The sequence below is a fragment of the Callorhinus ursinus genome, unplaced genomic scaffold (assembly GCF_003265705.2).
Source record: "Callorhinus ursinus isolate GAN/ISIS: 27379988/994484 unplaced genomic scaffold, GSC_fseal_2.0 scaffold13, whole genome shotgun sequence".
Taxonomy (NCBI): Eukaryota; Metazoa; Chordata; class Mammalia; order Carnivora; family Otariidae; genus Callorhinus; species Callorhinus ursinus.
Window position 1 is genome coordinate 41691075 of NW_027397075.1, and position 13051 is coordinate 41704125.

The window sequence follows — 13051 nt, forward strand, 5'->3', positions numbered from 1 at the left end:
CGAGCCTTCCTCCCCTGGGGCAATATGCCCCACTTCACGGTCATGGCCAGTGTTTGGAGAAATAGGAGTTCCTGACCAGCAGGCAGCAATGCGAATCCAGCCAGCAATTTGTCCCGGGTCATCCGTAGCTGGTCGCCCTTTGTCAGGACAAGCAGGCATTTGTGGGGAAGGGGCTGTGCAGGGGGAGGCCCTCTGTCAGAGGAAAGCCATCCAAGAGGATTTGTAGCACAGTCAGATAAGAGAGGGCCCCTCCCCTCTTACAGCAGATTCTTTGATTTTAGGTGAGAGGACGTGAAAGGGTAAATCCCTGTGCCCCGCAGTCCTATCTCCCGCCCTGACGTCCCTGCACACCGGCCAGAGGGTTAACCGTAAGCGTGTGCCTGTATGGCCGCTTTACTGATGCCACGCAGGTAATGATGCTCACCTGTCTCCCTGCCCCTGCCCTTCCCCCCTCTCTGCCCCTTCCCACCCCCTGCCGTGTGAGCCTGCCCCAGCCTCCCATGGGTGGTCCGTCCCCTCAGGCCATTGGTGTGGACGGTGCTCTTCTTCCTGGGACTCTTCTTGCAAAGTCGTGGCCTTGCAAGCCGGACCTACCACAGTGCCATTGAGGGGCGGGACTCATGGGGTGGGACTGTGCATGAGCTTGCATCAAACTATTTAGGGACCTCTATAGGGTCCTGGCACAGGAAAGAAAGACAAGGGAAAGCTTACTTCTTTTTACTTTTGTTTCCTCCTTCCCTCCCTCCCTCCCTCCCTCCCTCCCTCCCTCCCTCCTTCCTCCTTCTTCCCTCCCTCCCTCCCCTTCCTCTTCCCTCCCTTCCTCCCTCCCTCCTCCCTCCTTCCCTCCCTCCCTCCCTCCCTCCTTTCTTCCTTTTTAAGTAATCTTAACCTTTGACTCTCACTTCTGCTTCCATTATTTCAAACCTAACTAACAAGGTTATAATTCAGATCTCAGCTAGACCAGATGGAAAATCAAAACCACTGGGCCCCAAAGAATATTTTGTGGAAGATTTTTGCAAACTACTGGGGAGAACCACTGTTGTCTCGGTAACGAGTATACCCTTTACATCTAAAGGGTTTAGCCCCTGCTAAACGTTGTTAGATGGCTTGTGTGGATTTGCCATTTTTTTGAAGTTCTCTTAATTGCTCTTGGGGGCATCGACCTGACTATTCTGTGATTGATGATCCTGGGGCACGGAGGAGTGAACTGACTCACTGGAAGTTGGGTTTTGGCCTTGGTGCAGCCCAAGCAAGACCTTTACTTGAATTCACGGGATGTGGTGACTCTAGGGTGCTTAATCAGTTGCTCACATGACCTGGGGTCAGAGCACCCTGTGATTTATAAGAGTGAGTGGACATAGGATGCTCACCATCGCAGGAGAGAGAAGAGCAATTGCCAATGTTTTATGAAACGCCACAAAATCGATGGCTTCATCACGCGCCTGGCTGAGATAAGAGGTGGCAGCACAGGACGTGCAGGCCCAATTTTCTGCAGGAGAGGGGATATTTCTGGGAACTTGGATGTTCCAGCTTTAAAAGGCTCTTGGAGATGGGCTGTGGAATACAAATGTTGTCCATCCTTGCCAAATATAATACCATCCCACTAGATTTGTTGGATAAGATTTCTGGGAATAACTAGCGTGGGTCAGGGATGGATGCCCATTTGGAGTGGAAGGAAGAGATTGAATTGGACGGCCTCTAGCGTCTCTGCCCAGGCCCTGGGATTCACAAATTAGGGGAAGGGAAAGCCACGCTAGAAGGACTTCCTTTCCACGTGGAGAATTACATCTCTGGGACTATTTCTGTGGCACATTGTTACCAGCGTGCATGTGGCAGTGCCCTTTTATAAGTCACTCTTTGGTCCTGATTGGATTACAGCCAACCCTTCCCACTTCCCTTTGCTCTCCATGTGAGGAGCTGCCATGGGTTAAAGGTCAGGGGTCAGTAAACTTACTCTGTCAGGGGCCAGAGAGTAAATATTTTGAGTTCTATGGGCCATAGAGTCTGTGTTGCAACCACCCAATTCGGCCCTGGTGCTCGAAAGCAGCTTTAGACAATATGTAAATAAATGGGTGTTGTTGTGTTCCAATAAAACTTTATTTACACAAACAGGCATCTCTCAGGGACACAGTTTGCTGATCTGTGGTTAAAGGTAAAAAGGGGCTAATGTTGGACGTTGGAGAGAGACACTAGTGTAATTTCTCATCGGACCTTCCATAACAGATAACATGTAAATGTCTGGTCCTTAGGAAAATAAAAAATATGAGAATTTTAAACATACATGCTAAAGTTTTAAACAGGTTGACTGAGAGAAGCCAAAATACAAATAGGAATATGAAAGCTTAGTTAAGTGACTAAAAGAACGGCGGAGAAAGGGGCCCCGGTTCTTAGCTGCTGGTTGTACCAGCTGCTCTGGCCCTCACCTGCAGGTGTTGGTCCTGGCTGGTCCGTAGCCATTCATGCATCTGTACCCCCAGGTTTGGGGGATGAGTGGGGAGCACCTGAGTCAGAATTAATTTGCCTGGAAGCTTCGTTTGTGCTTGGAGGTTCTGTGATACGCACCTCTCTATTATGCAAGCAACCGTCTACTCTCCGTGCGTGCGTGCGTGCGTGCGTGCACCTCTTCTGGGGCTTTGCAATTAGGAGCTGCGGCTGTCTTGCCCTCCTGTTGGGAGAGCAAAATGTGGATTGTTATTTTGTCTTCACTGTATTTCCTTTCCCTACAGAGAATCTTAATTTAGAAATTCTTCCAAGATAATGACCTTCATTGACTTACTATCAACTTGCATGTTAGCTTTGGGAAAGAGCATTAAGCCTCTAGGGGTAGGGTCCTTACTACTATGCCAGGAGTCAAGTTAGGGAGTGAGTATATATATCCCTTGATCTTCTAGGTATTTCTCCTCTTGTTCATGAAATCTTTAGGGACGCCCTGGGGAAGGATGGGGGGTCAGGGGAGGCAGTGCGGGCTCCTGCAGCAGAGTCCCTGGGGGCCCTTTATAGAGCTGACAGCTATGATCATGACAGTTTCCCGTCCTTCTGCCCCTGTGCTTGTTGCAGGAACAAAGGAATGAGGACCCGCCTGGGATGCCTGTCTCACAAGTCAGACTCGTGTAGCGATTTCACAGCTATTCTTCCCGACAAACCCAACCGTGCTCTAAAGTGAGTAGTTTGGCCACATGGCATTCCCAGGGTGCTCACCGTGGGGCGCCCACCACTGGGCTGTAGGACCTGTTCTCCTCTAGCGAGTTGTTGACCAGATGAGCCGAGGGACAATAAATCCCTGCCACTTGGCGGCTCCTTTTATATCCCTGAGGCATGGATGTGAATTTTCCTTTTCAGAATGTGTGACCTAACTCAGAATAGGGACCCTCTTTTTACTTTTAAGAAAACTGTATTATCCACCACTCTTATAAAGCTGTGGTGAAGGATGCTTCTTGGTTCTACTTAGTTGTCAGTCTGAGGTCTCAGTTTGGAAACAAACACTCAAATATATTCTAAAACTCTGCTTAGGTTCAGATAATTTGGATTCAGTGCCTATACTGGGCAACTACTGGTTTCAATGATGTCATAGATGTACCTCATTTAACCCTCACGGGGTTCGGGGATGTGGGCATCGTGATCCCCATTGCAGAGGCGAAGAGATTAAGGTCCTGGTAAAATATGGAGTCGGGAGCTCAGCGTACTTTTTCTGACGCTAAGGCTGATTTCTTTCCATTGTTATCCTGACAACTTTATATCCTGAGCTTATTTAGCTTGGTTTTTTAGACTGAAAGCCAATATACAAATACATTGAATTCCAGTACTGAAGTTTGCCATCAGTTAGTTAAGAATGTACACATTTACAGCAACAGACTTGCAGGAATCCAGGGGTGGTTTTCATTTGCACGCCCCCCCCCCCGCCCGCCATTGTTCTGATTTGTTTCCCCGAGCAAATCTCAGTGGTTGCTGATGGAGAAGGAGGGTCATTTCAGAAATACTCAAGAGAGATGTTTCTTCTTTCCTAGGAGACTATCCACAGAAGAAGCCACGAGGTGGGCAGATTCCTTTGACGTGCTTCTGTCCCATAAGTGTAAGTAGAATTCAGGTTTCGTCATGTTGCGGCAAATCATCCATTTAGCAAAAGAGGCACCAAATGCCCACCATGATCCAGGTACTATGCCGGGTGTCCCAGACAGCTCCAGTCCCTACGCTCACAGAGCCTCCTGCTTAGGGGAGTATACAGATAACAAGACGTAATTTAAATCTAGTGGGAAGAGGGCCTTCTTTTCTGTGTTCTGGGTTGAAAGGATGGTCCCAAGAAGCCTTCATGTTTTCAGCAGTTTTAGCAAGAAAGAATTTAGTTTAGGGAGTTGGAGTGATGGGCTCAGTGGGAATGACAGTCTAGTGTCCATCTTAGATCTTGTTTATAAAATTAAATGACCTTCCCCCCCAAGTCGCTGGAGAGTCTTGGTTTACTTATCCGTCAAATGAATATTCTGTGCATTTTGTTAGTCACTTGAGTTGGCAGAGTTTTGTGTTTTCTTGTTGTTTTTTATTTTGGGGGTTTACTACCCCGGCTGTATCACACTCCTCAGTTTCTGGCTGGGTGTGGGTTTTACTAGAATGCATTTCTGCTGTCTCTCCTCTTCTGTTTTCCCAAACCCACCACCCCCTCCAAATTGCAGAAATAATCATGCATATTTCCCTGTGGGAAGGACACCTTGACGCCGGCCAAACTTTTTAGCTCTTGCTTTTTTCTCATCACAAGCAAGTCCAAATTCATCGGGCTTTGAAATCCTAGTGCCATTGAAATACATGGGAGTGGGAGAGCAGGGGTGAGGAAGAGAGAAGGGTCTTTTGCAGAGAAAAGGTTTCACGCAGACTTTCAGTGCTCCTTTTAAATTCTTCCTGTCAATATTAGAAATCCTGATTGATCTGGGAGCAGAAGGGTTGTTTTCAGCTTGGAGTCTTGTTTCCACTTAATTGGGGAACATGATTCTGTACAATGAGGTTAAGGGCATTGGCTGGTAGTCAGACCTGTGTTCTTGATTTTGACCCAGCTCAGCTACTAGATAATTGAGTGGCCTTGATGGAGTCCCCCGATCTTCAGATGTCTTTAGAGGTGATTTTGCTTTCAGCTGGATGAGCACTTCCCTCTGACTAGGCCCCTGGTCCTAATAAACTAGTTACTAAATGCTCTTGAATAGATTTTAAAATGAAATGCAAAATCTAAGAATAAGCATATATTTGTAGCATGTAGTTTTGTGAGACAAATAGTCATTTTAGCGTTCTATGGATTACACTTAGGAAGGAAAATAAGGCAGCAGAGACACAGTGTGTGTGACATACGGCTTATGTCACAAACAGCAAGCTTATGTGGTGAATTTGCCAAGGTAATGGCATATGTGCAGTGATAGTTAGGATTTGACAGTAAGGCTTGTTCTTTCTGAGGCCATTTTGACTTGTTTTCTGGAGTCACAGTAGGCTAAACAAATGTCACTATTAACTTACACCTTCTTTTCTGGCTGCATTTGCTTCAAGGTCATCTTGGAGTTTGGTTTCTATTTCAGCCTCATGACTGACTCACTTAGTTCAAGTCCCTGAGGCTGTTTCCTCATTCCAAAATGGTGATAGAAATACCTGTGTGCTACCTGTCACCTGGGTCAGGGAATCTTCATAAGAGGACACCTTTAGATGATTTGGGGTTCTCTACTTAAAGGTGTTTTGAAAGAATATGGTGGTATTTTTTTTTTAAATGATGCTTTTATTTATTGAATGCAAAATAAACGTGCCTTAAGAATAGGTTTGCAAATTTCACCGCCAATTATTAATGCTGAGCGATTATAGACAGAGTTTATGGTGGTTCAATTAATGGATGCAATCTCAGTGTATATTTGGATTGCTGCAGTGGCAAGACCTGGAGATTTAAGAGCTTTCGTGTTATTTGATTCAATGACTTTTAGACCTGAAGATGTTTGCTTCTGCTTCTCTGGGGGATGGTTTCGGTTTCCAGGAATGCAGTTAACACTTTTCTGAGATGGGGATTCCACTAAGGGGTTACAAGCTGACACCAGATTGCTTCTTTGTCAGACCACTGCAGAATGAACTGTAAAGTTCTGTGATCCTTCTTGGAGTCTGATGTTCTGTTTTGATTTCTGTTTAGTACGGAAATAAAAAGCCAATGGAGTAAATGTCTTTGAGAAGAAAGAGGCCTGTATTCATGGGTCACTGGCAGAATTTCAAGGTTTTAGAGCTTGACCGACTCCTCCCTGGGAGGCCTCAGAGCCAGGTTACCTTGAAGGGTGTTGACAACTTTCTTAAAGTCTAATTAATTTGGGCTAATATTGTGACTCAATTAGGGCTGATTAAGCTTTTCCAAAGGGATTGCATGTGTGCTGGTCCCTTAGGAGGGACAGCAGTTGATCAGAGGTGTGCAGGGCTTTCAATTAAGATAGCAAAATGTCCTAAAAAGTAAAGAAAGGAGAATCACTGAATGAGCTTCCGGAAAAAAAAAAAAAGTGCATTAGTCTAGAAACCACCCCCCTGGTAATCCTCTATACCTAGGAAACTGTCCTCCCTGAGTTTTCTATTTTGGATAATTCAGATAATTATTTTTGTTCCCATTCTCAATTTATAGAGCATCTTTACCCTCCCTGCTCTGCCTGGCTGTTTTGGGCGCTCCCTTTATTTAAAGAAAGGTGTACTAAGTGTTCATGATGTTTGAAGTCTGTGCTAAGCAGCTGGTTGGGGGCGAGGGCACCAAGATGAACAGGACAGTACGTCTCTGGTGGAGAGTGCAGCCTTCGGAGACATGGACATGCATACAAATCACATAAGAAATAATAGTGTGCTGCCTACAGATGAGGGAGCTTCAAGATTTCAAATAGAATCCTGACGTTCGGTGTTCCTCTTCAATTCCATTCTGTCAGTATTAAAAGTCCTCACTGACCTGACAGCAGCAGGTCTGCTTTGGGTTTAGAGCATGGTTTCCACTTAATTGGAGAACATGCTTCTGTACAATTAAGTTACGAACATTAGCTGGTTGTCAGACCGGCGTAAGGACGATTTTAACTCACCCTTTGCTTCCAAATAGCTGGGTAGCCTTGACGGAATCCCTCAATCTCTTGGAAAATCTGGTTCTTCATCTGTGCACTGAAGGATCTGGAAGAGGATGTCTCAGACACTGGATCCAGTCCTACCTTCTTGTTCAAAGATGCTGAGACTGGGCCTTTAGCAAACACCTAGGGCAGGTGGCTCGAGTCAGCGCTGCTTGCAGGGTCATGTAAAACCCCTTCAAAGCTGAAATGGTTCAAGCAACCAAATGAGGGGCTAAAGCACCTGTGTTATGAGGCTTTCTCTCCTTGACAGGGTCCTGCTGTGTAGGCAGCACTTCTCAGGTTCAAACCTCAGGAAAAGAAGAAAGCAACTTTACTTTTTAAACTTAAGAGGGAAAAGAAATCTGGAAAGTAAATATTTGGAGCAGTTTGGTTTCCAGTCACATTTGCTTACAAGGATAAAGCCGAAGAAGCATGCATGGAGGTCTGGGGGATAGACACCTGCTGAGGGCTTTTTTTTTTTTTTTAAACTAAGAAATGAAAAATGAAATTGCTGATGACTTTATTAGCTAACAAAGGATTTCTTTTTTTTTTTTAAAGATTATTTATTTATTTATTTGACAGAGAGAGAGAGAGCACAAGCAGGGGGAGCGGCAGGCAGAGGGAGAGGGAGAAGCAGACTCCCCGCTGAGCAGGGAGCCAGACATGGGGCTCGGTCCCAGGACCCCGGGATCATGACCTGACCTGAAGGCAGACGCTTAACCAACTGAGCCACCCAGGCACCCCAGCGAAGGATTTCTTTACTTTATTTTATTTTTTATTTTATTATGTTAGTCACCATACATCATTAGTTTTTGATGTAGTGTTCCATGATTCATTGTTTGGGTATAACACCCAGTGCTCCATGCAGAATGTGCCCTCTTTAATACCCATCACCAGGCTAACCCATCCCCCCACCCCCCTCCCCTCTAGAACCCTCAGTTTGTTTCCAAAGGATTTCTAATATGGGTTAACTTGGCATCTTTTTCCTGCTCACTCAGGGACAGTTAGACTTAGTGTCTGTGAGCTGTGCACCTAGGCTGCCCCCGAGGGTGTGTGTGTGTGCATGTGTGTGTGTGTGCGCACACCCAGAAGACTTCCTGTCTCTGTAGCTCATACCCAGGAGAGTGAAGGCTCCCAGCTTGTGGGAGATTTTTTCTGATGGGTTGCGGGAGAGCGTGCACAAAACTGTATGTCTTCTGCTTTGATTTCCTCATGAGGTTCAGGCATATGCTTGTTATTTGTCCAGCTTTTAGTGGGACATTCAGTCCTGAGCTCTGAATCAGTTCAAACTCTGATTCTCCTTCCTTCCTTCCTTCTTTCCTTCCTCCTTCCTTCTTTTGTGGGATTTTTTTTTTTTTGGGACATAAAAGTTGGATTCATTCCAGTTTTAAGGGGACAGTGTAGACAGGGTTCCTTCTCCTTCCTCTTTTTTTTTTTCAGCCTGATCCCACACCTGAATAACAGAGCACCTCACCCTGGGCATCCATTTGGTCCTTGGCTTTGTTTCATTGTTTGCACAGAGTGTAGAGGGTCTATGCTGACCTGTCCCCGCCAGGCCCAGGGAATGCCAGGTTAGTGGACTAGTACAATTGAAAGCTCTTTTGCATTCACAAGAGTTAGTAACCATCTCTGCGAAAAGGAGACCAATAAAGAAGCTTTTAGTTTTTAAAAATTAGCCCCTTTGGGATAATGATTGAGATATAGGAAAATACAATGACCTGATCTGGTCACACAGCAACCAAGCAGAAAACCCCAAACAAGCAAAAACATGAAAGTTACGAGCTAATGAAATTCCTTAATTATTCATCCAAACGGTCCTTAGCTTTAGAATGTACAGTTTAACTATCCGGTTCCCATTTCTTGCCTCGCCCGCCCCACATCCTTCTCCAAGCCAAAAAATCCTCGAACCGTGTTACTCCAAGTGTGATCCAAGGAAGGCAGCACCAGCAGCTGCTGGGCTCTTGGAAGAGATGAAAATTCTGGACTTCTGTCTCAGACCTACTGGGTCAGCTCTTTGGGGGGTGGGGTGCAGTAATTTTTCCTCAAGCCCTCCAGTAATATTTATGCCCACCAAAGCTTGAGAAGCACGGCTCTAAAACATAAGGAAGTAAAGCATGAATCTGGAGCATCTTGGGAGGCAGGTGGCCTGTGCTTTCCAAGAAACCCACTGAACACTGGATCACACAGCCTTCCAAGGTCCCTTCGGTGGTATGACGTCCATGGATCACTGATGCCAGCTGTGTAGCAGGTATGGTGGATGCTGTTCGCAGTAAACAAACATATACAGCAAGTGTGTTTTCTGGATGAATGGAGGCTAAGGGTTAGAAAGAGATATGGGAAGCCGACACGGATGGAAAAGAAGCTTTTCTTCCTCCCTGCCAACCTGTCTGCATTGCTATCACTTTTACTTGCACCCAGGAATGTGGGTGCATTTAGCCTCTCTAGAAGGAGTGCGTGGAACAGATAAGGCAACTATTCCAAGCCTGCTGCAGAAAGTTTGAATGAAAAGCAATTGGATGGGCCTCCCACACCCATTCCGTTGCTTACCAGCTATGCGACCTCCAGCCAATTGTATCACCTCTCTAAACCCTGCTGTCCTCATCTGTAAAAGGGGAGTAAGACTTGCCTTGCACAGTTGTTTTGAGAATTAATTGTGATTGTGGTTGTGAAATGCTAAGCATGATAACGTGACACGGGGGGGGGGGCGGCTCCATAAAGGAGAATGATTTTGATTATTTTTGTTATAATACAACATTCAATTCACGGAGGAAACATGGATTTCACACTTCCTGTAAGCTAGAGAGAGAGATGGCCTCCGCTTCTTTCCACAGGCAGCTGAAGGTTGAACCCAGGGGTTGAGTGGGGACAGTATTAGAATCGCAGGGGGGCTTATTCAAATTCCATAATACCTCATCCTCCTTTGCCTCATGAGCTTTCGGTATCCCTGCCTCATCCCTTCCCAACTTCCCCTCAGGGGCTGTGAGAGACTCCCTCTGGGGATTTGGTTTTCAAAAGCCCTGCAGGCGAATCTGATATATTCCCTCTTTGAGCCTCTCCTCAGTGTTCCCATATCAGGCTAATTAGACAAGTATTCCGGGACATTTAGAATCTTTTAGGTGATGGACTGGTGCACCTGGAGTTTTATAATACTTCTCTCACATTGAAGGAGTCATTTGTGAATGCTTTTACCCTACTAGGGACCCTTCTCTTTTGTCTTCCCTTCAAGAGAAAACTCGTTGCTAATTTCTCACGATAGTTGCAGATACAGGCTCTAGCTTGATTTTTTTGTGGTTTTTGTGACTCGACCCAGCTTCTGCTTGATAAAATAGAAAAGAACATTGGAATGGGAGTTGTAAGACCCAGGCTGTCCTCAGTCCCATGTCCTAGGAATAAGAAGCCACTCAACTTTAGAGCCTCACCATTCCCTTGTGTCCAATTTAGGGCTTGATCCTAGGGTCTCTCATGTCCCTTCTGGCTCAAAGAGTCTAACAACTGTCAGGTCCTACTACTGTTGTAACATACCATCTTGCTATATGTATACTAACAAAGTGAAGATCATTGAAGAAAATTATGTTAATCACAAGACTGAAGTATAATTAGCATGGCAGTTGCTTCCAGTAAATGTCAGTAACTGGAAATGGTTTATTCTTTAAATAATCTCCTTACCTAAACCTTGCTAAGCCCCAGTTATTTGTTTTAAAAAAAAAACCTGTATTTTACAGATAACACACACACAAAAAAGACTTTGATCCTAATGCTGTTCTCATCACAGATTTCAAAGTGGTGAACTCAGTTGTGAATGAAAGAGATTTTTGACTTCACCATTAGTATATGTATCCTGGATTTTATAAACATATTTTCCTTTCCCATCCAATGCCTGACCTTGGAATCCATTCACCAGTTTATTTTTTTCCTATCGATCAGGGATGCAAGAGGACTCTGGTCTTTGGGACAACACTTTGGTAAACAGAGAGGTCCCCCCCCCCCCCCCGCAAAAAAAAGGTCTTTCTTGTGATCTGGTATGTTTCCAAGCCTGGGAACTGAGTGAGGCTCAAGCCCACCCACATGCCAGCTGAATCAGGGCTCCTGGACCTTGAACTGTTACCTAAGCCACCCTCCCTGCTGCACCAGCTGCACTGCTCATTCATAGTGACCCAGTTTCTTTTCTTATGTAAGCACCCTGCATCACAGAACCAAGCGGGAGAATGCTGGTGGGCAGCAGCATGTGTGGCCATGGGGATGTTCTTGGAGATTCTGTGCATGCTCAGGGGGATGCCAGGATTCTGCCGAGTGTTCCAGGAATTCTGGACACAAGCCTTTCCCTTCCTGCGACTGGACAGATACTAATTTAAAAAAAAAGTGTAATGTTCATAGAGCCTTGACTTCTTAGCATGCCCTACAAAGAAAACCAAAGTGAACTGAAAAAAATGAAACTTAAAAAAAGGCAGATCCTCCTTTTACTCTTCCATCTTCCTGAGCTGTTTACCACCTACCACCTTTAAGTGACCAGGATTGTTTGGGGGAATTAGGTGTGTTTACTCTGCATGATGACTCTACGGGCATAATGGTCCCGAACATGCACAGAGCCCTCACTGAGGGTTGGGCCCTGCGTGTATTAACTCACCTCACCCGAAAAGCCCCATGGAGCAGGTCCTGTTAGGATCTGCATTTCACAGATGAGGGAACTGAGGCACAGAGCGGTTAAGCATGGTGCCCACGGTGGTGCTGAGCTAGTTACATGTCCAAGCCAGGACAGAAGAGCTTCAGGACAGAATCCCAGGCAGGATAGTGTGAGGGATCAGAGAGAAGTCACTCTTTCCAGCTTCTTGGAATCTGTGGAGGTACTAAAGGGGGGCCTCCAGTTCCCTAGGTATCTGGGAAGGAGCAGGGTCTGGGGTACACAGGGGCCCAGGCAGAGGAGCACCGCTAATGCAAAGCAGGTCCCACTGAGAGAGATGCCAGTAAGTGCTCATGAGCCTTTCAGAAGTAAACGGGCATCCTTCATTTTAACCAACCCCAGTTTATGGACAAGCAGAAGGGAAGGAGAGGGTCCTGGTAGAGAGAAGGAAGGAGGAAGAGGGAAAGAGGGGCAAAAAGGGACAGAAGGCAGAAGGAAAGGATGAGGGGCTGGGAAAGATGCTGAAGGGTCAGAGAGAGGACCAGGCAGAAAGTTTGCGGGAAGAGGTGGGGAGGCTTAGAAGGAGGAGGAAGGGATCTAGCTGGGAAGAAAAGCCTCTGTTCTGGTCCCATACAATTCCCTTGCTGGTCCCCTAAGCAGGAAAGGTGGGCCAGGTCTGGGCCAGGTGGTCTGTATACCAAGGCAGCTGGTGCTGTCTGCTCTGGGAAGGGGAGGGGCTCCTTCAGCCTCAGGGGGCCTTCCACCCCCTTCTCGCTTCCATTGTTCTCAGGTGAAGTTTTTGTTTGCACGGTGACCCTCATCCCGGCCTTGTTCAGAGGCAGCCTTGGGAATACGGCAGGGTGGGAAGAGATTGGGACCAAGAGGGGTGGGTGAGCAGAGGACGAGGGCTGTGGACAGGCACAGTCTGGGTGGGGCTTTGTGAGCTTTTTCTTGGCCACAGTCTGTTCTCTAGATGCCGCAGCTCCTTAGCTCCGGACCTCCCTAGGCCTTCTCCCCTACAACTTCCCCATCTCACCTCCCTAGGCCTTCTCCCTACAACTTCCCCATCTCACCTCCCTAGGCCTTCTCCCCTACAACTTCCCCATCTCACCTCCCTAGGTCTTCTCCCTACAACTTCCCCATCTCACCTCCCTAGGCCTTCTCCCCTACAACTTCCCCATCTCACCTCCCTAGGCCTTCTCCCCTACAACTTCCCCATCTCACCTCCCTAGGCCTTCTCCCCTACACCTCCCCCATCTCCCCTCCCTAGGCCTTCTCCCTACAACTTCCCCATCTCACCTCCCTAGGCCTTCTCCCTACAGCTTCCCCATCTCACCTCCCTAGGCCTTCTCCCTGC

General features: G+C 46.7%; 1 protein-coding gene across 8 annotated transcripts in view; it reads left to right on the top strand.

Annotated features, from left to right (window-relative positions):
- Window positions 1-13051, top strand: part of RGS8 (regulator of G protein signaling 8) — a 46762-nt gene that overhangs the window by 14936 nt on the left and 18775 nt on the right. For 5 of the 8 annotated variants that reach the window (XR_012380563.1, XM_073900148.1, XM_073900149.1 and 2 more), the window contains 2 exons: window positions 3058-3159; window positions 4005-4069. Coding sequence is in view for 7 of the 8 variants with exons in the window: in XM_073900148.1 (XP_073756249.1) it covers window positions 3058-3159; window positions 4005-4069 (167 nt within the window). In the remaining variant the exon portion in view is untranslated. Of the gene's footprint in view, window positions 1-281; window positions 411-3057; window positions 3160-4004; window positions 4070-13051 lie in introns of all 8 variants that reach the window. The other 3 variants (XM_073900153.1, XM_073900152.1, XM_025878031.2) reach the window with 1 other exon arrangement.